The following is a 27,493-nucleotide window of genomic DNA, read 5'->3' on the forward strand; positions in this document are numbered from 1 at the left end:
TCCATCTCACCTAAGGTCTTCTTTAACGTCAAGACCTAATATATTCTTTACGTATTTCTCTGCACTTCTAACATTCCTTTGCCTTTAGAGTATTTCAACAACAATGCATCTCATTTAAAGTCTACTTAGACCTTCGATATTCTTCTTTTATTCCTCTGCGCTTTTAATATCCTTTTGCCTTTAAAATATTTTAATAATTTTGCATTCAAGGTCTTGTTAGACCTTATTATTATTATTATTGTTAGCAGATGTGATACTGCGATCATCGGGTCTATTGTACCCCCTTCTGGGGTTAAAGTAAATCTCTAAGCCCTGTTGCGTCAATAAAAAGTAGCATAGAACTTTACAGAGTTTTATTGCCTCTTCCGTAAGAATATACATTCCCAGAAGCCTATTCCGTATCTGCATTGGCGCAGGGCTTCTTAGACCTTAGATATTTTTCTTTTATTCCTCTTTTCTTCTAAAATTTTTTTATTTTTAGTGTGCTTCAATAATATTGCATCACATTTAAGGTATCCTTGGACCTTAGATATTCTTCTTTTATTTCTCTGGCCTGCTAATATTTCTTTGCCTTTCGAGCGTTTCAATTTCATAGCTACATTCTCAAAGAATTATTTTTCTGCAAAGTATTTATTTTAACAAAACAGTTTATATGAACAAAAAGTCAATTCAAAGTTTATCCCTGCAACTCTTGCTTACATGGAATTCGAAACTCATATTTAAATTGAGCTTATCGGCGTACTACCTGCAGAATATGCATTTCGCGCTTGCCTATTAAAGTTAGTTATGCAGTGAATGCGTGACTACATTTACTTTATAATAGTTATTTTTTGTTAATTTTTTTCACTACTTTACGTATAAATTTTTTATCATTTCCTGCTAGTTGCAACTTTATCACCACGATCCTTTAAGTATCACGAAAATCCGATAAATATAAGGACTTGCAATTCGCCTACGCGACTGAAACTAAATATGCTCTTTTTATGACATTGAAATGATATAGTATGGAAAGCGCACCTAACTTAGACCAGCTTATGCGGGAATGAATTGGAACTAAGCGACAACCGCAATTCCCATCACGTTTTACAATTTCCCCTTGGCGTAATTTCTTTTAATACGAATCGCATAAAATCTACTCCCTTCTACCTAAGTTCAGCCACTTTTTGTATAGCAAATATAACTAAAGGAAGCGTTAAATGAATGTGAATATTTTTTATAAGAAAAAAGCATTATTTAAACCAAACCAAAAAAAAAATGACTGTATAAATAAATTGGAGTACAAATACAAAATGGCAGCAAATAAACAGCAGCGCGAAGCATGTTCTAAGCCAGTCGCACGTACACTGCAAAAAAAATAGGGAAATAACTGCAGAGAAAGGCTCGTAAATACATACATCGGGATATGAACTAAAGTAATAAAGACTTGTTTTGCTTATTTGCTGCAGGTTTTGTTTTTTATGTTTAGGAGGAAAAAAAACAAAAATCAGTATTAAAATATATATTATGAGTTGGCTTAGTTGTTTGGGTTGAAATGAGGAAAATTTATAGCCAACCATGACCAACGATAATACGAAATTGACTGCACTCTTGAAATATAGTAGTAGGCACATTATTTCCACTTTTATTACATATATATACGCTTGAAGGGAAGTTTTTTGTTTTATTTTTTTACCGAGAAAATGTTAAAGCAAAATTAAAGGCAAATCTAGAGAATAAATCTAATAATAGAAAATAATTTTTATTTTAATTATTATTTTATATATTAAGATGATAAATGAGTAATTGCATTCACTAAATATTTGCTTAATAAATATTTCATAGTGTTTATTAAAAATATTTATGTATATTTAGAATATTCTATCTATCTATAAATTAGATAAATGAATACAACTTATTATTTATTTAAATTAATATTCTTATATATTAAGATCATATCCAAGTAATGGCTTTCACTTAATATTTGTATAATTAATTAATTATTAATATTTAACATATATATTATGTTAGATAGAGGAAATAAATTATTAGGTTATACTTATTATTTACATAATTATTCTTAAAGATTATGATGATATATGTGTAATAACAATCCCTAAATATTTACATAATAAATATATTTATATATTATATAAATAGGAATTTAATATTTAATACTTGTGAAAGGAATAGTGACACCAAATTTTATATAATATGCGGCTCTCAGAACTTAAAAAAGGTAGAAACTATTTTTAAGTTTATAATCTTGAACGTCCCTTATGTATTTAGCTAGGATATAGAAAGGAGCTAGGATAGAAAGTCAAGAAAATTGTACACTTACTTACATACTTAGTTGGTCGTGAATCATTGATCGTCCTTGCGCGCATCCAGTCGTCTACCAACATGAACAGTGGCTTGCTGTGGCCAGTTGATAGTACCAAGTACCTTCAAATCATTAGTCTTCTGGTCCATCCATCAAAGATGCGGGCGCCGTGTACCACATTTCCTACCAGCGGATACCGAATCAAACACCGTAGCACTTTCTTCCATACGCATAAGATGACGCTTAACTATCTCAATGTCGCGATATAGCTCATACTGCTTACTGTTCCATCTTATTTGGTATTCGTTGCCAACGCGTAAAGAATCATAGATCTTCCGAAACATCTTTGTTTCGAAAAATCCTAACTGCTTCTCCGCACTGTTGGTAATGGTTCAAGCTTTGCACCATACATCAGGAAAGGCATGATAGACAGACTTGTAGAGCTTGATTTATGTTTGTGAAGGAGGGCTTTATTTCTTAATCGCCTACTTAGCCTGAAGTAATGTTTGTTAGCAAGAGTAATTCTTGGTTAAATCTTTAGACTAATATCATTTTTGGTGTCTACGTCAGTTTCCAAATAAACAAAGTCTTTCACAACTTGGAACTTATAGTTGTTAACAGTGACGTGGGTCTTAAAACGTTCAGAAAATTTGTTTGTTGATAGAAAGAAATTTGGTTTTTCTCACTTACCACAAGACTCATTTGCTTCTATTGTTTTTCTAAGTTGAAAAAAGCCACAACAAATTAAAGTATTGCCCGCATTGCCATATAAACCAATCAAATTACTGTTAGGTTTTGTAGGTTTTTTGCAATACCTGTGTATATAACTTAGAACATCATATCTTGAAGGAAAGCTTTGTAGCCATTAAAACTATGGCTTTGCATAAACGTTTTCAATGTTAAAACTCAGCATGTTTTGCATTTATCTATAAAGCAATTATATCTTTGATTCAATAATTTAAACAATAAATAATTTTTGAGGAACCGAGTAATCTACATTATAGATCAAAGTAAAGAAACCATGGTGTGTCTAGAATAATTTCCCAATCTACTATAAACAAAATTACCAATAAATATATAAATTTAAAATTAATTTATAATTTACTAACAAAGTGTTATGATAAAGTAACCTATTAGTCGCTCCTAGTCTACAACTCTTCAATTGAAAAGCAAGTCAACAATTTTTTAGATATATTTTTAGATATATTTATACCTATTTCTGATATAAATAGACTGAACTGTTTATTTATACGTATGAACGTCATGTGGTATAATATTTACCTTTATGTATCTAATATGCAGTTTATAAAGGTAATCAGGATATGTTTACCAATATAATTACATAAACTCATATGTACTTTGTACATGTAAATAATATATATGTTTACATAAGTGTTTATTTTCAATTTGGTATGCAACTTAATATGTAATTTGTGGAAAATGATTAAATCATTAACCCTATTACGGAGCACTTTTGACCCTAATGTGAGTTTGCATTATACGTTAACAACCACAAAGTTTACCTATTGACATATTGACAAGATGTTGTTGACCCTTGGCACTCATCCACACCCACATCCATAGAGAAGAATATTACTCGAATTTGGCTCAGCAGGATATCATAATTTTTGTGTTTAATTTTTCTTAAAATTTGCCAAAATTAACAGAGAAATATCAGCATATTTCACTTGCCAATCGGTGCTGTGTGGCTTATAATATTTCTTTTTTGTTCTTTAGATTTTTGGTTATTCCTTTGGTGTTGCTTTATTATGTGGCGACCCTTTTTCGTATTGGGCGGAGAAATTCTTTATTGGCGCCGCAGGATGTCTTCGGTAAATGTAAACCAAATATGAAAAAATATTGGGAGCAAAGGTTGCCAGCATTTATAATAACTTACGGAACTTCATATTGCTATTGCCTTCTCTGCGAGTATTTCTGCCTCTACTTCTGAGAACTTTTGCAAATGATTTATTGTATATCAAATTGTTGTTGCTATCGGAGTTGTTGATGTTGTTGTCCATTTCTACTGTTATTGCTGTTGGTATTGCTGTTAGTATTGCTGTTGCTGTTGCTGTTGCTATTTAATATTTTAGTTGCCTTTGGTGAAGGCAGATTTGACGAAGGTTTGAATTCTTATTTTATTGTTTCTATTTGCCTCTTAACTTATATTTTACATGCCTATTCCCATTTTCCCAAATTACAGTGCATAAAAAAGATTTTTCCATTTCATTTTTATTTAGTTTAATTTTATTTTTTATTTGTTTGCTTATTTTCTTTTCTCTTCTTTGCTTTTATTTTACTTATTGTTTTTATTTTCTTTTACTTATTCATTTATTTATTTATTTATTTTTCTTTTAAATACTCACAATTCCTTCTTTTCAATTTTTAACACAACATTGAAGTTTATTGTGGTTTCTCTCTCTGTATTTACTCATGTTTTGTGAAAGGTCACTAATGTGTTCCTGGCTTGGAATTATTGATGACCAACAATAAAAAAAAATATCCTTATTTAAAATGTTTAAATGTATTTACAATTTAGCCAGTCTTTGGGTTAGAAACTTTGGTGATTTTAAAACTTTTCACTTCACAAATCATTTTGGAAGCTTTCTTCTTATTTTTGCTTGTTTCACAAGAAATTTATATGTATTTTTTAATGAATTTTTAAAATAAAGAATAAGTGAGGTCCTCTTAATCATTTGTTAGTAATTAAGTTATTATAGAGAATGAGTGATTATATTGATGAAAAGGATACAAGCTGTTAAGGACAGCGTAAAGAAATCAGGTTAGTTAATTGAATTTTAATGAAGATGTTAGTAACCCTTGAAGCAAGTTCATCAATTACTTCAATAAGATCATAAGCATCTTAAGACAATTACCTATAATGAATTACCAAAATGCTTCATACCCACTTCTTTAAAATTTTTAATTGTTGTAATAACTATATTATTACATAAATGAATACCATCTAAATAAATAAATAATGCCTCTACAAAAGGATAGTATTGAAATTTAACTGTTTAACTAAAATAAAAATATAATTAATTAATTCAATTATTCTACAATTAGTTCATGATTTCGGTCGGGTATTGAATACTGACTCTGAGCTTCAAATTTGGCAGGGGACGATTTCAACCTCTAGGTATTTGCAGTCTTAAAAAACTATTTATGAATAATTTAATAATAAAAAAAATTTCAAAATCACTAATAATGGGTATTTGACAATACTCCCAATAGCTGTATGATCACACGGTAAATTTATTGTTGTAATTTAATACTATATGAAATACATCTCTATTGAAAACAATAATTTATATTAAGTATTCAGTTTCTTTCGTCAAAATAGACGTTAAAATTCAATTAAATAAATACGGAATTGAATTACTGGAATTGAAATACTAAAATTTAAAATTCTAGTATTGCAAAATGAAGTATGTTCTAACCTACGAAATTGTTAGTTTACGAACAAAATTTCATAAAGAGACTACTTGCGAATATATCTTAAAATAAGTTTGCAACCAATGTATGTCACTCCTTATAATGTTTGTTTATAATATATTAATTCATGCAAAGTACTCTATTCAGAAGTTTTGAGCGTGATCTATATAAGAAAAAATCGAATGACAGAGATGGTTAAACTAATGTAGTCAATCATATGACGAAATAAAACTGGAGTCACATCAATCACTTGTCGCAGTTTTTAAGAATCTAAAGGACAAAAGATAAAGATGTGGAGTTATTTTTAATTAGTTTTATACAAATTATATCTCAAATAAGACTAGATAAAGAAAATAAGTTTGTCTTAAAATACACATCGTCGAATAAACTTATAAAAACATACTTTACTCGTGTTTTTATTTCGACACATAATTCTCTCTCAACTTGATCATTTCACCGGAGACACGGTCTACCTCTCTGCCTTCTTTATACAACTATCACGTCAAATACCTTTTTCTTACGACATGATTAACCCAGCGTAGCAGCTGGAAGGTAATTCGCTGAATTATGTCAAAATCGTGTTAAACCTCGTACAGCTTGTGATTCAATCGAATGCGCTAATCGTCTCCAACTTATAGAGAATCAAAGTTCTTACGAAGAGTTACCATATGGCCATATGACATACGTACGATCAATTTTCTGTATTTTGATTTGAAAAAGAAGAATTATCAATACCAAGATCAATAAAGACTTATTGATAACAAAAGCACAGTGCTAATACAAGGTTAGAAGATAAGACTTAAAAATCTTAATGACAAGTGTGTTTTATTTATATTTGGTTCCAAACTATACACCACCACAAAAATGAATAATATTACACATTGTTCAACAATGATATAAGAGTTTACTTTAGCATATCAAAATATATTCTAAGCTTAATTGAATACTATTAATACTATACTATTAAAATATTCAAAATCTTTTAAGCTATAAAGTGCTGGTATGTGTTATTAAATGTTGCTGAAGATTTATAAATATTTTTCTTTTGACTAATTATTTCTAAAGATTAGGCCAATGAAGATATTGCAACTAATAAGAGGTGAAGCATTTTGGAACAATTGAATTGTAAAAATATTTAAGTGTAAACAATAAAAAATTAAACAAAAGTAAATACAAATAAAAATTAATAAATAAAAACTTTATTTAAATAAAATAAGTCTTGCCATCTCAAGGTATCGACAGCAATTTATCTACTTACTACACTTCAAGCCATAATTTATTTTTGTATTTACTGTAAAAAACTGAGCAAATTGTACAAGTAAATTTTATTAACCAACTTAAAATATTTATTCTTGCAGTTTAAGTGACTTGAAAGCTTTCAACTTTTACACTAAACTCATACTATTTAGAAACTATATCCACAGCGGTTTAAGTAATTCCAATAAGGATTGCTTTCTAAATATTTGTTTGCAGCAAATCCACCGGCACGAAGTCTATTTATACTCAGAACTCACAAATAAGCAACAAATTGAAATGGCAAATTTAAACAAAAATGTAATGAATTAATTTTCAATTCATTTTCAAATTAAAATACAAATTTGCATATGCATCCAAAGTCAAACTTCAATAGAAATTTACCCTCTACTTCTCAATTTAAACAGACTTCTCTCACGTTTCTCGTAAAAGACAATAGATATTACTATAGTTGCCAATAGCACAATGTATCTTATATTGACAACTTACAGTAAACAAAAGAAAGAAATTCTCAATGCAACTTTAAAAACAAACTACAAATATACAAGTGACTATATAGATAAAATTACAAATGCACAGTAGCAGATATTTTGTGTATCTTTGGTAAATTTACACAAAATCTTGTCAAATATATCTAATGGCATTATTTTGTTGTCAGACATTATACTCTGTTGTTTCTGCTTTTTGTCTCACTGCTGTTAATGCCTGGCATTATTTCTGAGGAATATCATTATTGAGTTAGTTTTCGTTGCCTCATTGCCAAAATTATTCTCCCACTCCAAGTGGTTGTACCATTGGTTGGTACGTGGGCTATAGTTATTCTGCAGTTTTAATTTTCTTAACTGATACCACATGGCTTTGCCTGATTATTTTCATTTACGAGTAAATTTAAATTTGATTTTACTTTCGATTCCTTTGAGATTTATAAATTTTGTACTAATGTACTCGATTTCCAGTTGAACATTACAAACTTCTCACAAGGACACACTCACAATTGCAGGTGTGAATCCTTGTCTTTTGGCAGGTAATTGCTTATGGAATGTGTGTTGTTATTTTGTTGATAGTTGCCATTATGATATCTGAAATATTATAAGCAATTTGTCGACACATGTTTAGCATTGCTGGTTGAAGTTGGCATTCAAATTGAAATTTATCTACAATTTATTATACTGCTATTTACTCGGTATCAACTGCTTGTACATCTTAACTACAATGTCAAAATGTCAATTTGAATGTATACAAAAGATACTTGAAACTAATACACAATATAAGTGCATATCAAATATACATAATTGGTATACAATTAATAAACTACAATTTATTTGTTATACATTTTGGCTCTTTGATGGATTTCACAATTAAATGATTTTGTTTCTTTGTTTCAGCAATGAGAAGTTTTACACCTGCTGTGATGAGCCATATTTAGATATTACATTCAATATCACAATGCGCCGCAAAACGCTTTTCTATACCGTAAATTTAATTATACCGTGCATGGGCATTAGTTTTTTAACAATTTTGGTTTTTTACTTGCCATCAGACAGTGGCGAAAAGGTAAGTAACGCAATTGAATTAAATCATTTTAATTACTTATAATTAATTACTTATAATTAAAACAAGTAAACATATTAACTTTACGTAAGCTTTGATATCCCTGTGAAAGGATCTTGAATCTATATTGAGACATCATTTATATGATGTAAGATATATGTAAGATAGTTGATAGATAGTTAAGATAAAAGATAATGTGTATTTGAATTTAAGATGCTTACAGTTGATTAACAAACTAATTAAACAAAATATAATGAAATGAATAAACTGCCGCAACCGACCGCAACCGAACTACTTCTTCTGCTGACTACTTTACTACTCTCTCCTTCTTGACTATTTTCCTTCCGTACTAAAATTAATAGCACTCTTTCGTCCGCCCGATCAATTGTAGCAGGTGTACCTCAAGGGTCGCCTTTGTCTCCCACATTGTTTAATGTATACACGGCAGACATCCCCACCTTAAGTCTCACATCAATGGCGCTTTACGCAGACGACACATGCTTGATCTACTCGGATCGGGATGCCATAAATGTAAGCAACACGTTACAGGGAAATATAGACCTTATGGTGGAATACTTCCAAAAATGGAAGATTAAAATTAATAATGACAAAACCAAGGCTATATTTATAACTCGAAAAAGAAGACAGCATCCTCCAAGAGTGAGCGTTTGCGACACGGAGATACGGTGGGAGGATAACATAAAATATCTGGGGGTCACTTTTGACAAACGGTTCAATTGGCTTAAACATTTGAAATACAAACGGAATAGTTGCTCTAAGATTCTACATTTATTAAAGCCGCTATTTAATAATTATCACTTCAACTTTAAAAACAGAAAGTTACTTTATACGCAAGTAATTAGACCTGCACTTCTGTACGGATGTGTTACATATAGCAAAGCCTCAAATACCACCTTAAAGCAATTACAGATAGCTCAAAACCTGGCCTTAAGAAAACTGTTTAAGATTCCATGGTACATTAGATCAACGGACATACATAGAGATCTTAGGATTGACTCAGTGAAAAAATATATCAGAGACAGAGCTTTAAAATTATTCACTAAAGTTGATACGCTACTTAACCCTGCCATAGCAATCCTCAAGTCCACTTCTGGACTCTCAGGAAGATATGCTGATTTAAGGTCCGTCATCAATTAAAAGACAAATAAATGATATGATTTTTTAGCCTAGTTAAAGCCTAGTGTGGGGTAGTGATAAACCCCCCCGCCATTATAGAGTAAAAGTGCGTAATAGCACTAACTCAAGAAGAAGAAGAAGAAGAGATATAAAATTAACATTGTCAAAATGTTAGTTACCGTACTCCTCCGAAACGGCTTTACCGATTTTTACCAAATTTTATATGCGTATTCAGTAGGTCTGAGAATCGGCTACTATCTATTTTTCATACCGCTAAAGTGATTAGGGAGTCCCTACCCAGTAAAAATATCCTTAGTGCTTAACAAAAAATTTTTTATTTTTTTGACATAAATTTTGTTTATATTTTTGAAAAAGAAAAATTTTTTCTTAATATTTTATGTAACTACGCCAACAAGTACATCGAGCATTTACATCGACTTCGTTCTTCGTCTTCGGCTTGCATGGCAGATGGAAAATGTACTAAAAATTTTTCTAAAGATTTCACTAATGATACTATAACAAATACCGACGGATATCCAATATATCGTCGAAGAAATCCCGATAATGGGGGACAATGGCGGGTGGTAACGTATTCGCCTCTGCTAAGCAAGACATACAATGCTTATATTAATGTTGAGTTTTGCAGTTCTGTGAAGAGCATCAAATATATAAGTATGTCCATAAAGGCGGTGGTATGGCTGTGTTTAGAGTAGAAAATACTAATGTAAATGCTCCTCCAATGAACAAAAACGGTGAAATTACGCTCTACCAAATTGGTCGGTACATCACCTCCAATGAAGCTGCTTGGCGTATCTTCGGCTTTCTAATTCATGAACGGGATCCAGCAGCTGTTCAGGTAGCCGTCCATCTTGAAAATGGTCAGCGTGTATTTTTCACGAACGAGACAGTGATTGATCGTGGTACAAATCCACCTAAATCTGCACTCACTGCATTTTTTGAATTGTTTAATAGTACGGATGATTTTGGTGCCTTTGCAAAAACATTACTCTATTCACAAGTACCACGCTATTTCACATGGCCTTAAACAAAAAAATGGATGCCCCGCAAGCAAGTTTCACCAGTTGATGCATGTCTCAATTTATTTAAATCGAACGCTTATTTACAGTTAATCCGAGACACACTAAGTGCTTCGACTGTTGTTGGTTAATGTTACTGGCCCATTATCATTATTATTATTTACAGTCAATCCAAGACAATTTAAATTTGAAGATACAACAGTTGTTGCCAGGGAACTTGTTACCATACAAATCTATTGATTTTAAATTAATAATTTAATAAATAAACTATAATAACTTAAAAATAATATTGTTTGGCGTTTGTTATTTTTATTTTCCTTTCCTTTCATATCGCTCCATGCCTATTTCATGCATATACCACATACTTACACACTTATAATAAGTAAGTTACTTTTTGTCTACACTAGAATTTATCTAAAAACTAGAAATAATTTATAAGGCAAAACAACGTTTGTCGGGTTATCTAGTATCATATATAATACAAAAACATATATTATATATTGTATAATTATTAATACTTATAATGCTAATACTACAAACTTTTTCTTTACGCTTATGATTCTTTAGATATTAAAGACATTGCAATCTTAGCTCAGAAATATATGTGAAATAGATTCCAGCTTTATAACCTCTGCACTTCACCTTATATGAAATACTAATTTTTTCGTTGCGAATACGAAGACGGATATATGTATACTCACAGACAGTCAGGGTGCTATTAAAGCTTTTTTACTACTTACTTCTGTTTTAAATTAGTTCAGTAGAGTACACAGAATAGACGTCAACCCTGTGATATCAAAAACTACAATCTATCGGGCTCTCTAATATGCGGACTCTCTGATTCATTCAGTGTCAACTATTTTGCTGCGAATAAGAAGGACATATTTTATATTCACACTCAGAAATCTATATTACTTCCCACTATATTACTTCCCAGTTGATCAGCGTTCTCCTTCCCCGGTACACCCCTCTTAACAGTATTTCAAATTAGAAATAACTTGACGCAGTTACTATATGGGTTAATTTTTGATCTACATTACCTAATTTAGAATACTAAACATTACCTAATTTAGAATACTAAATTAGGTAATGTACATTGTGACCGAAAGGTTTTCGGAAATTCTCATTTAAAATTCGCGCGCTGTATATTTTTCGATATTTTAAGTTTATGTAGTTTGGCAGCACTGTCCTTAATTACTATGCCAAAAATGAGCGCGATCTGTCAGACAGTTCGTTTACGGCAGCTGTTGAAACCAGTTCACCTCAGTAGTGCGTTGCGAAAAAAACAATGGAAAAAAATATTGAACAAAGAGTTTGCATCAAATTTTGTTTTTCGAACGAAATTTCGTGTGCAGAATCGTTGCGAATGCTACAAAAGGCTTATGGGGAATCAGTTTTATCGAAAACTCAAGTTTATGAGTGGTACAAAGCCTTTCAGGACTGTCGTACGACCGTCGAAGACATGCCGCGTTCTGGACGACCTTCGACCTCTACCACCGACGAAAACATTGAAAAGGCAAAGGAAATCGTGTTCAAAAATCCTCATGTGAGTGTTAGAGAGATAGCACGAGAGCTAGGCATCGGTCGTGAGATGGCTCGTTTGATTTTGGTGGACAATTTGTGTATGCGACGTGTCAACGCCCGGCTTGTTCCGATTCACCTCAATTTGTTCAACATTATCAACGATTTTAAGGCCAAACATTCAATAAATACCATCGAACAGCCACCGTATTCACCTGATCTTGCACCGTGTGACTTTTTCCTGTTTCCCAAACTCAAATTACCACTCAGAGGAACGCGTTTTGAATCCATAGAAGACGTAAAACAGAATTCGCAGAGGGAACTCAAAGCCATACCGGAAAGCGCCTATAAAAAATGTTTTGATGATTGGAAGAAACGTTGGCATTTGTGTATCGCTTCTAATGGAGCATATTTTGAAGGAGATAAAATAAATATTGATGAAGGTTAAGAATTTTGCGTTTTATTTAAAATTTCCCGAAAACTTTTCGGTCACAATGTAGATCAAAAATTAACCCATATAGTAACTGCGTCAAGTTATTCCTAATTTGAAATACTGTTAAGAGGGTTGTAGCGGGGAAGGAGAACGCTGATCAACTGGGAGATTCGGTACTCTCTACACAGAACCTCCCTTAGTTATAAATACAGAAAGTAATTCAATTTTTTTAATAATTGTAAAATAATTGTATATTTTTATTTAAAATTTTATTTAAATATCCTTGTCTTTATTTCAATTACTAAAAAATGTTATATAAAATATTAATCAAATATAAACCTCTATTTGACCATTTTTATATTTCTCTCTCAAGGAGAAAATGCATCAACAAATTCTTGTTAGTAAATGGCGATGAGGCAATTTATTTCCCATTAATTGATGTCATAAATTTTAATGATTAATTTTAGTAGTAAGCATAAATTCACTCCTCAAATACAAAGGATATAACCATAATAAACTATATACATAAATTATGATAATAAAATTAATGAAAATGCTGATTTCAAATCAACATTTTGAATTGAATAAAGAAAATAAAATAGTTCAAACAAAATATTTGCTAAATAATTTATTTATTTATACGCTCAAAACTAAAAACAACAAATAATATGTTCCAAATATTTGAACATTTGAACATTTGAGTCCTTCATGCATGTTGACATATCGAATGCAATTGACTGAAATAATATTTTCCGCATTGGAGTATGCAATTTAGTAGACTGCATGGCAATAATTTTTATAAAAGTCGTTTTAACAAAATATTTGCTGCACGTGACCTTATCTGTGCAACCCGTTCATCCCATTCAGCCCGCAAATAATTTTCGATAGAAATAAGGCAGAGTTAAAGGTGCTGCATATATAAAATTAAAAGTGCATCCAATAAAATGTTTATTTATACACTCCGCAGTATGTAGACTGCATATCCAATAAGCGCACTTGGTCAATAAGTATCTCTAAAATTTATTGAATTCCACTAACTGCTTCAATTTATCCCAAAATATTCCGTTGGGTTTATTTATTTTTTTTCATAGTTGTATTGGAATGGTTCTGTACTGGACTCACGCGACAAATGCAAACACATTTCATGCTTGGATTAAGTCCACATTTTTGAAGGGATGTTGTGCGGTCGCAAATATTTACCGAAAATTTTTCGCACGCATTTGGTAGCGTTTACATGCTGGCACTTAGACCTCGCAACTGGTAACGTAATGCTCTGCTTGCTTTATTTGGCATTTATGTCACTTTAGTGGTTTAGGAATTTACTCCATCAATGCCACGTTTTACAATTGGTTTTAGGGAAAACAAAAATCACTTGTTTGAATCGATGAATTTATTGTTGTAACATTGTCAGAGTTTTTAACTATATTTTTACTTGTATTTAGCAAAACTACTATGCAAAAAAAAAGCAATTTTTTTCATTTAAAAATACAAAGTTCTCTTTAATAGCAATCAACGAAAAAATCTTCAATTTGCATTTCAAATTATAAAAATATTATAAAAAAATTATAAAAATTATAAAAAAAAAGTAGTATAAAGCATAATCAACATTGCGGACACTTTGCGGACAATGTCATCAAAGACAATTTAGCAACTGGGATATATTATATTCGAGCATTTGTTTTTTATGTATTTGTATGAAACAAAACGAAAATAATATGAAACCTGAAGTAAACCCTATATTGTTTATGACATGAAGCGGACAAACTACAAACACCGAGTAGAACACTATATTGTGTTCAAACATTTACTTTGCAAGTGAATCAAATATATTTAAATACCTCGAGCATTTCCGCACACATTAAGTGCTCAATCCAAAAGTTCGGATTCGAATATACTAGTACTGATAGTTCACCACAATACTTTGACTCTAGTGACGTACACCAATATATGTATGATAATTGATTTTCTTAGATCAGAGTCTCCGTTTGTAACGAACCTTTCTGGCCGGGGTTTTGCTCGCCGGATTCCAGGTTCAGTCCTACAATAAATTTGTTTGTTAGGAACAGTGGAACGTGTGAATACACGGTGGATGATGACGTTGGTGCGGTGATGTGGTTTGAAGAAATGTGAATTTCTTCTTTTTAACAATGTATTTGGCGTAGAAATATTATTTTCGACGCCCCTGAAGAAAAAAGGTTTGAAGAAATGTGAATTTCTTCTTTAAAAACAATGTATTTGGCGTAGAAATATTATTTTCGACGCCCCTGAAGGAAAAAGGTTTGAAGAAATGTGAATTTCTTCTTTAAAACATGTATTTGGTGATAATGTTCATGGGTTATTATCACCTTACCGAGTAATTGATTAACGAAATAGGGTTTCGTTATAGGTAATGAGTAATAGAAATTTATATTTCTATTACTAACGAAATCATATTTTCGTTAATAAATTATAATTTTTAATACATATTTTTATTAAAAATTATTGGAAAAAACGAAATTAACATTTCGTTAGTAATAGAAATATAAATTTCTATTACTCATTACCTATAACGAAACCCTATTTCGTTAATCAATTACTCGGTAAGGTGATAATAACCCATGAACATTATCACCCATACCAAATACATGTTTTAAAGAAGAAATTCACATTTCTTCAAACCTTTTTCCTTCAGGGGCGTCGAAAATAATATTTCTACGCCAAATACATTGTTTTTAAAGAAGAAATTCACATTTCTTCAAACCTTTTTTCTTCAGGGGCGTCGAAAGTAATATTTCTACGCCAAATACATTGTTAAAAAGAAGAAATTCACATTTCTTCAAACCACATCACCGCACCAACGTCACCATCTACCGTGTATTCACACGTTCCACTGTTCCTAACAAATAAATTTATTGTAGGACTGCACCTGGAATCCGGCGAGCAAAACCTCGGCTAGAAAGGTTCGTTACAATTGGCGCCCGAGCAGGGACAGTGGGAACAAAACTGACCAACATCTTCAGTTGAGTATGGAAGACAAACCAACGGTGGTACCATCAGGAATCAAGGAAGTGACAGGACAGGCAGGCCGTAAAACAGCAGTCGCTTCGACAAGCGCAAAACGATTAACATCAGGAGGTAAATCTTGGATTTACTTCGCGAAAAAGGAGGAACTGGTGAGTTACGCAGACGAGTTCGGATTAGATCCAAGTGGTTCACTGGAGGAACTTCGGAAAAAACTTTAAACGTTCATGGATTCAGAGGCTGTTGAGAAAGATACCGCCCGGCTACAGGAACTCGCTAAACTACATATCAGAAGCTCATCACCGGGAGTCATTGAAAATAGACGTCCTTCGATAACTAAGGGAGGAAGTGTAACCATGGCCGAATATCCAGTAATCATCAATCAAGTCAGAAAATGGGAATGCCACTACTCAGGGGAACACGAAATACTACCATTTATAGAACGGATCGAGGAACTGGCGGATATGTACGGAATACATAGGGACTTATTACCGAAACTAATACCTGAAGTACTAAAAGACAAGGCACTGATCTGGTTCAGGAATAACAACAAGCGATGGACCGAGTGGCCATCATTCAAAGCAGATATATTAGCATTCTTCTTGCCCCCAAGATACTTCGAACAATTAGAGGACAAAATACGAGCCCGCCTGCAACAACCCAGGGAACTGTTCAGAGATTATGTATTGGCACTGCAGAACATCATGCAATATTCAACATACAGTGAAGAGATAAAATTAGAGAGGATCTACCGGAACAGCCGTACCGAGTATCAATGGTACATCCGTAGGAAAGACTTCCAGTCATTATCCGAGCTGTTAACATTAGCTGGGGACCTGGAGGCACTGACCGCTACAGACCGTCAAGTAAGAAATACGCTACCGGCTAAGGAGATCAAAGCAAGAGTGATTGATGCACCTGAAGACAAGATCAAAGATGTCAGGACAGCTTGTCGTCGTTGCGGGCAACAAGGACACTTGAGGTGGAATTGTCGTTTTACAAGCATCTTATTTTGCTGGGAATGCGGGAAAAAAGGAAAACGTACAATTGATTGCTGCAGGAACCAGGGAAACGAAGTCAGGGTCCATCGACAGAACGGGGCGATGAGACCACAAGACAACACCCCGTCCCATCAGTAGGATGCATGAAGCTCAGTGAATCACGTCTGTCGGCTCAAGTGACTTTTAATCAACAAGTCATGAAAGCGACGATCGATGCAGGATCCTCGCGAAATTTCATCAATTCGCAAACGGCAGCAAAAGAAGCGCTCATCAGGCTCACAGTAGTCGAGTATCCACAAGTGATCCCGTTACAGAATCAGTCCAACCTACGTACAAAAAAACTTAGCATGCAGGATCGAAATTATCTAGAACAGCATCCAAAACCACTACAAGAAATTTCACAAACGCCATGTAAATGTCTCACACCTCCACAACAAGGATTGCAACGCCTATTGTCGATTAAAGAAAATCCAGAAGTTTTTCATCCAGCCCGAGTAATACCAGAAGAAGTGCAGCGACAGCAAAACACAGAGTCTAACACAGAATTACCGAGTCAAGAAATACACCGTCAGCAACACACAGAGTCTAACACAGAATTACCGAGTCAAGAAATACACCGTCAGCAAAACACAGAGTCTAACACAGAATTACCGAGTCAAGAAATACACCGTCAGCAAAACACAGAATCTAACACAGAATTACCAAGTCAAGAAATACATCGACAAAACACAGAGTCTAACACAGAATTACCAAGTCAAGAAACACCAGGTCAACAGGAACAACCGTCACCTCAGGAGAACTTTAACGTAGATCAACCGAAGGCAAAAGGAGCCAAGTCACCAACGCTAGTAAGACAATGTTTCGTCGAGACTGAGATTCCAAATAGTAGTCAAAATCGCCAGCAACAATTAAGACGTTTAGGTATACTTAAGCAAAAAGATGACAATCATAACATCATAGCCCAAGACAAGTTCTTTAAAATTTTCAAAAATCCAAGGAAACGAACAAGGAATCATTCTACGAGGTAATCAGAGTCCTTCAATTCGATGGAAAAACCGGGGAAGTGTAACATAAAATTTACACTCGTAAATTTTACTACACAATCACATTATAATACAAAACAAAATAAATATAATAAAAAACAACACACATCAAAAACAATAGAAAAACTTGTAAACAACGCACCGTTGCAATTACAAGAACAAATATACTGTTTGCTTCGCACATCATAGGTATAAAAGGCGAAGCAAAAGCAGTAGACGGGGATTCAGCAAGACATCGAGCTGCGAACAGGTTGTTCCACAATACACATGCTGAAAGCACCACAAATCGAAATTTACATCTCGATTTCTTTTTTTATTAATTTTTTTTTAATTTAATAGAAATTCACATTTCTATTAAAATTCATTATCAAAAACGAAATTAACATTTCGTTAGTAATAGAAATATAAATTTCTATTACTCATTTACTAAAACGAAATCATATTTTCGTTAATAAATTATAATTTTTAATACATATTTCTATTAAAAATTATTAGAAAAAACGAAATTAACATTTCGTTAGTAATAGAAATATAAATTTCTATTACTCATTACCTATAACGAAACCCTATTTCGTTAATCAATTACTCGGTAAGGTGATAATAACCCATGAACATTATCACCCATACCAAATACATGTTTTAAAGAAGAAATTCACATTTCTTCAAACCTTTTTCCTTCAGGGGCGTCGAAAATAATATTTCTACGCCAAATACATTGTTTTTAAAGAAGAAATTCACATTTCTTCAAACCTTTTTTCTTCAGGGCGTCGAAAATAATATTTCTACGCCAAATACATTGTTAAAAAGAAGAAATTCACATTTCTTCAAACCACATCACCGCACCAACGTCATCATCCACCGTGTATTCACACGTTCCACTGTTCCTAACAAACAAATTTATTGTAGGACTGAACCTGGAATCCGGCGAGCAAAACCCCGGCCAGAAAGGTTCGTTACACGTTAAATCTTATTGTCTTTGAAAGCTTGCAGAAAAGAGTAACGGCAAAAATTTTAAAAGTATTATAGTTAGTAACCCAAACAATTTTAGTTATATATTAACAATAAATTTACTAAATTTGTCAGTATGTTTGGAGTATCACTCTTTTTTATCCATAGTTATAAGAATATTAAAATTAATTTCACAATAACTAATATCTTGTCCATTACGGATCCGAATGTTAGTGAATTTTAAGTCATCACGTAGGAAATCTACTTTTTCAGTTATTAATATAATACCATAAATAATAAATTTATTAATATAATAAATAAATAATTTAAATAAATTCTTAATCATTAAATAATTTAAATAAAATACATTTCAATGTTAACCCAATTTATTATATTTTTCTTGAATTTACTCAATTCTGCAGTTCTTCTCGTCAGATTATAAACTATAATATGCAATATGAAACAAAATTTTATTATCTTCAAAATTTACATAATATCTTTGCTTACCTATAAACTTAGCTATATAAATGAGCTTATCGAAAAGTAATTAAGTTCCTTTAAGTAGGATAACAATTTAATTCGTGCTACACTACAAATCTCTGTTTAGTAATAAACGTATATATTAGGCGTGATTTATGGGTGATAATTAGAGTAGATACGCCCATTAAATGTCTACAGAATGCAGCAAATTGCATAAACTTAATTAACTTTAACCCTAATTAATAACTTAATTTGTACATTTTTCTAATTACTTTGTGGAACTATTTCAAACCTACTGCTGTCTATGTAATTTATACCAGGAAATATGAAAAAAACACCAAAAATAAAAACAAGCAAAATAAAGGAAATTTATTCCAAGAGGAGACTATAAAAATGGTAGGATGAAAGTATTGGCCAGACAAAATTCACAAATTGGATTTTTAGGACATTTTTAATTTATTGTGCTGTGAAGAAGATGAATACGAGTACTTTTTGTATAAATTGCATTTTATTTATTTATTTTTTATTGTTTTTCATTTCAGGTCTCATTAAGCATATCCATTCTGCTGTCGTTGACTGTGTTCTTCTTGCTGCTTGCGGAAATTATTCCTCCAACATCATTAGTTGTGCCGCTTTTAGGGAAATTTGTGCTATTCACAATGATACTTGATACGTTCAGGTAAGTTTTACCCCAACCCCCAACATTTGTGGGCACTGATGGAACTTTTTGTGTTTTCTGTTTTTTTGTTTTTTTTTTTTGGTTTTTGTTCTTTGCCACTTACTGTGGTAGCAATAAAGACAAAAACAATAACGTTTACTTGAAAATGTGTGTGCATTTAGTTTGTTTTGTATGCTTATGGGTGCGTGTGTGTATAAATATGTATTAGTGTTTAGTAAATTGTTGTTGCAGGTTGAAGTGGAAATGAAAGTATGCTCCAAAATGCTTTGATTTCCGTTAACGTAAACAAAATATAACTTTTGCCCTCTCAAATTACTTTTCGTTACGTATCGAGTTTACCTTTTGTTGTTGCTCTTATGAATTTAGTTTTTATTTTCTTTGTACTGGTTTTCGATTATTGTTTTTGTTATTGTTTGATTCATATTGGCAGCGTTGGCCGTTATGGTTGTGCTATTTCGTGTGTTATGCATTGTTTATACAATTTTCTTGTTTGTTTTTTTTTTTTGTTGTGCTGTTCAATTTACTTTTTTGTTTCTTTTCAAGTGGAAATTCATTTGTATTCGAATTTTTCCATACAATTTCTGTTTAAATTTTTATTTTCATTTTGGCTTTAACTTTTTTCTTTTTGTTTTCATTTTATGTTACTCAAATTTTGTGTAAAAAATACGTTTGGCTTTATGCCCAACGGCGTCAGCGGGTGCCAATGATGCAAATGGCTTGAAAACGGCGCTAAAAAACCATTCGAGTTGGCAACAAAAAAAAATATCAGTGTGGTTCACTGATTGTATTTGCCAGGATGTTAGACGATATTTGCTTGTAAAATGTTTTGACATTTTTCAGTTGATAGCAGTACAAATCCTTAACATTGTCTGCATTTATTATGGCGTTTTAGCAAACACAAACATATACATATCTCCTTACACAAATACACATGGGTGTGAACATTATTTATTTCTTCAAGAAATCATCAATTTTTATACTTTTTCTTTTCTACTTTTTCTCCTCTATATTCATTATTTTCTTTCTAAACTTTTTATATTAAAAAGAGGTCCTTGAACTCACTGGGTTAGTTAAAATTTTCAAAGCAATTTTAATTCCCATCAACTTTTCAGGTATTTATTGCAAGCACATAACAAAGACATTTTCAACATTTTTAATTTTATATTTTATTTTTATAAACGCAATAGATTAACTTTTGCTTTTTGCGTGTTTAAAAATGCCGCACTTAATTAACCACATTAAACACAAAAAAAAAAGTAAAAAAATAAATAAACAAAATTCAACACACTTTCACACTCCATTTGAGAGTTAATTTTTTACCGCCTCCTGTCACATACCATTTGCATATGCTTCATGTAGTAAAGCAAGCTGCCAACAAGCCGGCTGCAATGGATCAGCCGGCAGCTGCGTAACCGCACAATCAAGTCATCATAACAGCAAGTGCCGGAAAACATGTTTTGATATATTTACACACACACTCAGACAAGCAAACAATGCAGAGTATTTTTTCAGTGTATTTGCTTTACACTACAGTTTTTTATTCACATATTTTAATTAAATTCGCATTTGTTCCTTCTACTCTCTTCCTCTCGGTTTTGTTGATAACTTGTTATCCATGCTTCGCTCTTTGGCTTTACACTGTGTCAATTAAATTAAAAAAATCTCTTTTTAATAGCCAACAGGCGCTCAATGTGGCAAAAGGCTTATGCCATAATTTCGACATGCTGCCATGTCTGTCTAACCTTTTGCAGTGTCTTGATTTAATTGTTATGGGAAACCCAGCACAAGCATGTGGTCCATGACTGAGCTGATTATCTGCACAGGATATCAGCTTGCAAACAGCTTTTAAAGTTACCTAACCGCAATGTACCAGTTAAAGGATATGAAAGCCTTTACAAGTGCAAAAGCATATTTGTTTATTCCTAAATATTTTTACCACAACTTATAGAAGCTAAAGCAGTAATTGTGTATTTCTTCCACAAGAAAAGCGCATTATATATCATATAGAGATATTTGTTATAACTAGCCTGCAAAAAAATAACATAAAAAAGTATTATAAACAAGAAAAATAATTTTTTAATTTAAACTAGATAATTACATCTTTACTGTCACTATTATACATTCCATCCATTTTTCATTAATTTGATAACCTCACATTTAGAGATCAGTCTTTTAAATATCACATCTTAGGTTCTGCCAAACATACTATTTGAAACATTGAAGTCAAACGTTAGCCACTATTTGGACCTTATCTGTATAACTTAGACCTGACAAATCCACCATAAATATTCAGATATATATAGTGAGTGAAATCCCAGACCCAAAAACCAAGAAAAACAAATTGACACCATATATTTGTCGATTTTACAACCTATTTTAACACTACAACTGGAAACATTTTTTATGCCGCTATATCTGTATCTGCAAAACGTATACAGCTTCACAAAATAACGTTGAGCCAGATCACCAGCTTTGTTGGAATTGAGAAGATCCTCTCTGAGCAGTTTGACAACAAACGAGGTTTGAGAAATGATGACTCCATGTCATGTGATTTTCTTAATCTAATATTCGAAACGATAATCCGAGCAGGATATTTAAACCGTACTGGCATAATATTTTACAAAAGTTTGTTATTGCAACGACATATTAACGATCAAATTAAAGAAATTTATGAATGATACTCTGTATTTCGGCAAATAGTTAAAATGGCAACACCACTTCCTCTCCCTTCTACTATTTTTTACGTTTCTTACACCATAAAACTACTTTCCGTGTTTATGCTACTATGTTAGGAAATATCCTGCACATCTGTGTAGGTATGTATTAATCTGTTTCTTACCATAACAGATATATACACTGATACTTAAAGTCTTTCTGTATTGCGCAATTCAATACAAGGTAATAAGACTCAAAAATATTTCTATAAAGAAAAATGCTAGCAGTCTCTTGATGTTGCGTGTCAATTTACTCTCCCGTTTTATTATTTTTGTCACAATGGTAAGGAGGACGACGAAAATGCCGTCAGCAATTAACTACACTAAGGGTCTCCTTTTTTAAGGATCTTGGCCAGCACCAGTACGTCTCTTTAAAGTACTTTGTAATAGATGCAAGGTAATTTCTATGAAATCTGAGTTCCTAAACGATAACGCAATGAGCCAATAAACTAAGTAGAACCTTGGGATCGCTTGTACAATCTAATCTACAAATACTGACTATAAACAGAGTAGTTATCTGAACTTAGCTTTCTTCTTTCATTCATACAAAATTGCTATATTTTTTTCTCTAAAATCGTAACACTATTAATGGAAAAGAAAATATTTTAGCTACAATTATTTTTATTTTTAATTATTTAAATTTTAGTCAATTATACAGCTATTTCGATTATTCTCAAAACATTATTATTAGTGGTCTTCAAAAATATTTAAAAGTTTTTTAATTCATACATAATTTTTTCACTGCAAGTGTCAAGACCATTAAGAAGATTTTCCAATTAAAATAATATTTAAATATATAAGTACAAAATATACATAATTAAGCTTTTGAATTATAAATTATGAAACAATCTATCAATCAACAATTTAAACCTCTACTAGTGTAAGTTAAATAATAATAATAATGATTTTTTAATAAATAATTATGAAACAATCTATCAATCAAAAATTTAAACCTCTACTAGTAAAAGTTAAATAATATCAAATTAACAATTTAAACCTCTACTAGTATAAGTTAAATAGTATAATGACTGCAAAACCCTTGTGCAATATTAAATAATAAAGTTGAATCAAAAATTAAAAAATCTTTTGAGAATTACAAATTTAATTACAATTCAGCATAAATGTAATATTTATGATTATTTTCCATTTTTTTAGTAACTATTATTATACATTATGTATATTATTGCAAAGGTTGTAATTTTAATGCAGTTAAATTCAATTTAATTTTATTTATTTATTTTTATATATATGTTTTTTAATATTTTTTTAAACTCATAAATCATTTTTGAACTTGTCAGTGTGCACTGAACACACTCCAAATATATTTCAATCAAAAATTAATTGCAACCAACACCAAAACCACCTTCTCTCGACAATGCCATCGACACCAACAACAACAACCAACAACATGCATGAATTTCTAATAATATATGTATATAATGTTATATATATATACTATTATATATATTTATATTTATTTTCATATTTATATTTATATTTGCACATATTAACACACATAAACTCGGTTGCATTCCAACAATTTAGCGCTGAGATTCACTTGATGCTCCATTGTTAATATGGGAGCTCGAGCATATTGTGTAAGGCAATAAATGCATGATTGAGTGAATGAGTATAGATTGTGGTACAATTTCCGTTGTGTGTAAAAATTTGTAATTCAACGCATCATCAATTTCCCCAAAGTAATTTATTCTTTATTATTTTATTTATTTATTTTTCAATTTATTTTCATGCGCCTTTTTTTAATGGACTGATGCTGTTGTTGCCATTGCCGTTGCCGTTGCCGTTGCCGTTGGTTAACTGTACTCATTGCAATCAATCGTTTTATTGTTATTAAATCAAAACACAGTATATGCGTTACAGTGGTTGTACTGAACATTCACTTCCGCTCACCGCAAACACACACAATGGCACCTTGGGTACGTACTGTGTTCATTAACCAGCTGCCACGTTTCTTAGTTATGCGACGTCCGTTGTATCCCATAAGCGAAATGATGTAAGTCGAAAATTAAATTGCTTAACTCTTAACTCTAAACGAAAATTTTTCAAATAAATTTCATTAACTTTTACACGTAGCAAATCGTCACGTCGTTTAATGGTACGCACATGCAACGGATTTGAACTGAGGGATCAAATACCACCGCTGCCACCACCAGTGGCACTATCTAAGTAAGTAAACATTTTCAACAAAATTCTATTACAAAGTGAAATTTTCAAATTTTAATCAATGGCATTTTTATGCTTTCATCGCTATTTCATGCTTAGAATGCATCATAGTCCAAAAACGACATCACGCAGCACCTCACCGCACATGCAGCACAGAGTACAAAGTCTTAACCTAATGGACGAAACTATTGGCATAAGCGGTTGTGGTATGAGCACTACTGGTGCTTCAACTATAACAGGACATTTCTCTACACTCTACCCCTCAACAATAACAACCGTTAATCAGCAGACATCGACCACTTCGTCACTTGTAGACGCACAACATCATAGTCAATATCAACAAACGGGTGGTTCACTGCTCGATCATCCATTAACGCCTACGAAATTTCGTCGTATGGCATCAACATCTTGCCAAACAAATGGTGGAGGCAATGGTGGACCTTCAACCTCGCAATATAGCGGTGGTGCACATCATGCACACCATCATTTATCTGGTGCCATGTCATCATCAACAACAACATTACATCAACAGCATCAGCAGCATACACATCCACATCATCTATATCGCCAACAGTCAACATCATCTGCAAATTTTTCACCAGTACCATTGCATCCACATCAACAACACCAGTCAACAACAACCAGCGATTTGCTAGGCAATACCAACTCCAATGTGATAAAGTCAACAACGACTGTTAACTCTACAGCGACTGCCTCGACACTGGCCGACTCATGCTGCAGTGGGACCATACAAACGCATCAAGGTATGGGCACTGGTGCAGCATGTCAGTCAACAGAAACACAACAGCCAAGCAGGGTGCTGCCCGCTTGTCAACGTGAAGGTGGCCCACACTGCTGTTCGGGCCAAGAGAGCAGCACTGTGCGGCATCGTTGGCATACGTGTCCAGAACTGCATAAGGCTATGGATGGTGTAACGTACATTGCCGATCAGACACGCAAAGAGGAGGAGAGTACAAGGGTAAGTACATAAAACTACTATATATAGTTTTCACGCACATATGTTATTGACAATAGCTTAACTTAGTATATTGCATATTAAACACAGCACATTTTAGGACAATAAGCCTTATCATTAACTAAATAGCTAACATAATGAAACTATAAATATCAAAAAACAAAAAAAAACAAAAATAATCTGTCTATGAACATAAATTACAGTCGCATTAACATAGATTTTCATAACAACTACACACGCTTACACAACCATCCATATAGCCAGCATCTTTCTTAGTCAAAGCAAAACACTTTGTGAAATTTTCCAGAATATATTACAGTAGCAATTTCCGTTTCCTACTTTTCTATTCTTCGCTAGTTATATACGTTTGTGGGGTATGTTCAGTTATCAGTATGAAATCGCCGTTTCATTAACGATTGCATACGTGGCAATCAGGCGGCATATGTATTTGGCAGTGGGCACAGCGTCGCTCAGAGTAAATAGCGAGCACAATACGCCCTGCTTAAATGCCGCAGTGCAGTCAACTCTAGTATAGGCAAAGGCACGCTTAGACAATTTGGAAGCATAAATCAAATCAATACAGCAATTTTCGACATCAATACAAGCAACAACAATGACAGTAACACAACAAAGCTGCCTGCCTGCCAGCAATAAAACCAGCTTAACTGGTCAATTGGTCACATTTTTCCAAAAAGCATGTGGCATACACAGACATCACGCTACACCACCTCATATATGTACATATCTATGTATATAAGTATATGCTATATGAATATATCTATACATATATTTATATAGACCAAAATTCATAATATGTTTAGCGAAATCAAGATACTATTGATCACACACATACGAGGATACCCGTTCACACTCAAACTCACAAAAGATACAAACTTTCAAGTGAACGAACACAAAATGCAACTATTGAGAAGGCAATAAAATTTTGTAAGCATGTTTTCTTATTCCATATAAGGTGTCGTAGGCAAGACATGCCCTTTTGTTGACCTTTTAAAAGCGCCGCTTTGTACGTATCAAGAAATTTACCAGCCCACTTGATTGTCAAATATTGACAGTACAAATTCTTTTAGTGTACATTTTGTGTTTTGTCAAATAGCAAACAGCAAACACCGAACAGCAACAACCATTCCACTCTCGTACAAATGACAAACAAGTTGACAGCTGGACATGCAGGCAGAAGGAAAAGGATATGATAAGCACAACTCACAATACTTTAATTTCAGCGCCTACTACTACTCATATTGCACGTAGTGTATGTCATTGACATTCAAACTGAATTTATGTGCAAATATGCGTACCGAATTATTAAGGCAGGGCGAACAGGCGAACTCACAACACTGAGGATACACACTTTCGTCCTAAGGATAATCGTGGCGCTGTTGTACTCGTATGTATTAGCATATCGCATTGCTGATCAAATGTTTGATACTAAGCTGCATACCAAGCAGATTCGATTTTAGTGTCGTTTAAGGGGAGGCGTTAAATCACTTTGTACTTGAAAAATACCAAGGCACAAATCCATATTAACTTTGACATACACCGACTCATTTCCAACGACACTTGTAAGTTGACTTTATTGTTGTTGTCAATTTTAATATACGAGTAAAATACACATAAAAGCGTCCTTATGCAAAAAAGGAAAAATCAGTAAGTGAAATATTTCGTATGCATTCAATTAGAGAAAATTAAAGTTGTTATTGAATTATTTGCTCCTATCTACAGTTGAGGGTTGCAGAGCATATTTTAACTAAAATATGTATGCTTAGGGTTTAAAACAAGAAAA

At 32.5% G+C, this 27,493-nt stretch overlaps 1 protein-coding gene across 1 annotated transcript in view; it reads left to right on the forward strand.

The window, feature by feature from the left end:
• LOC119670294 (acetylcholine receptor subunit alpha-like) overlaps positions 1-27,493 on the forward strand; it is a 94,758-nt gene that overhangs the window by 58,994 nt on the left and 8,271 nt on the right. Inside the window, exons 5-9 of the mRNA XM_038080497.1 lie at positions 8,374-8,542; positions 19,682-19,818; positions 24,400-24,546; positions 24,627-24,719; positions 24,816-25,695. Coding sequence (XP_037936425.1) covers positions 8,374-8,542; positions 19,682-19,818; positions 24,400-24,546; positions 24,627-24,719; positions 24,816-25,695 — 1,426 coding nt within the window. The remainder of the gene's footprint in view (positions 1-8,373; positions 8,543-19,681; positions 19,819-24,399; positions 24,547-24,626; positions 24,720-24,815; positions 25,696-27,493) is intronic.

Source organism: Teleopsis dalmanni, chromosome 1 (genome assembly GCF_002237135.1).
Source record: "Teleopsis dalmanni isolate 2A chromosome 1, ASM223713v2, whole genome shotgun sequence".
Classification (NCBI taxonomy): Eukaryota; Metazoa; Arthropoda; class Insecta; order Diptera; family Diopsidae; genus Teleopsis; species Teleopsis dalmanni.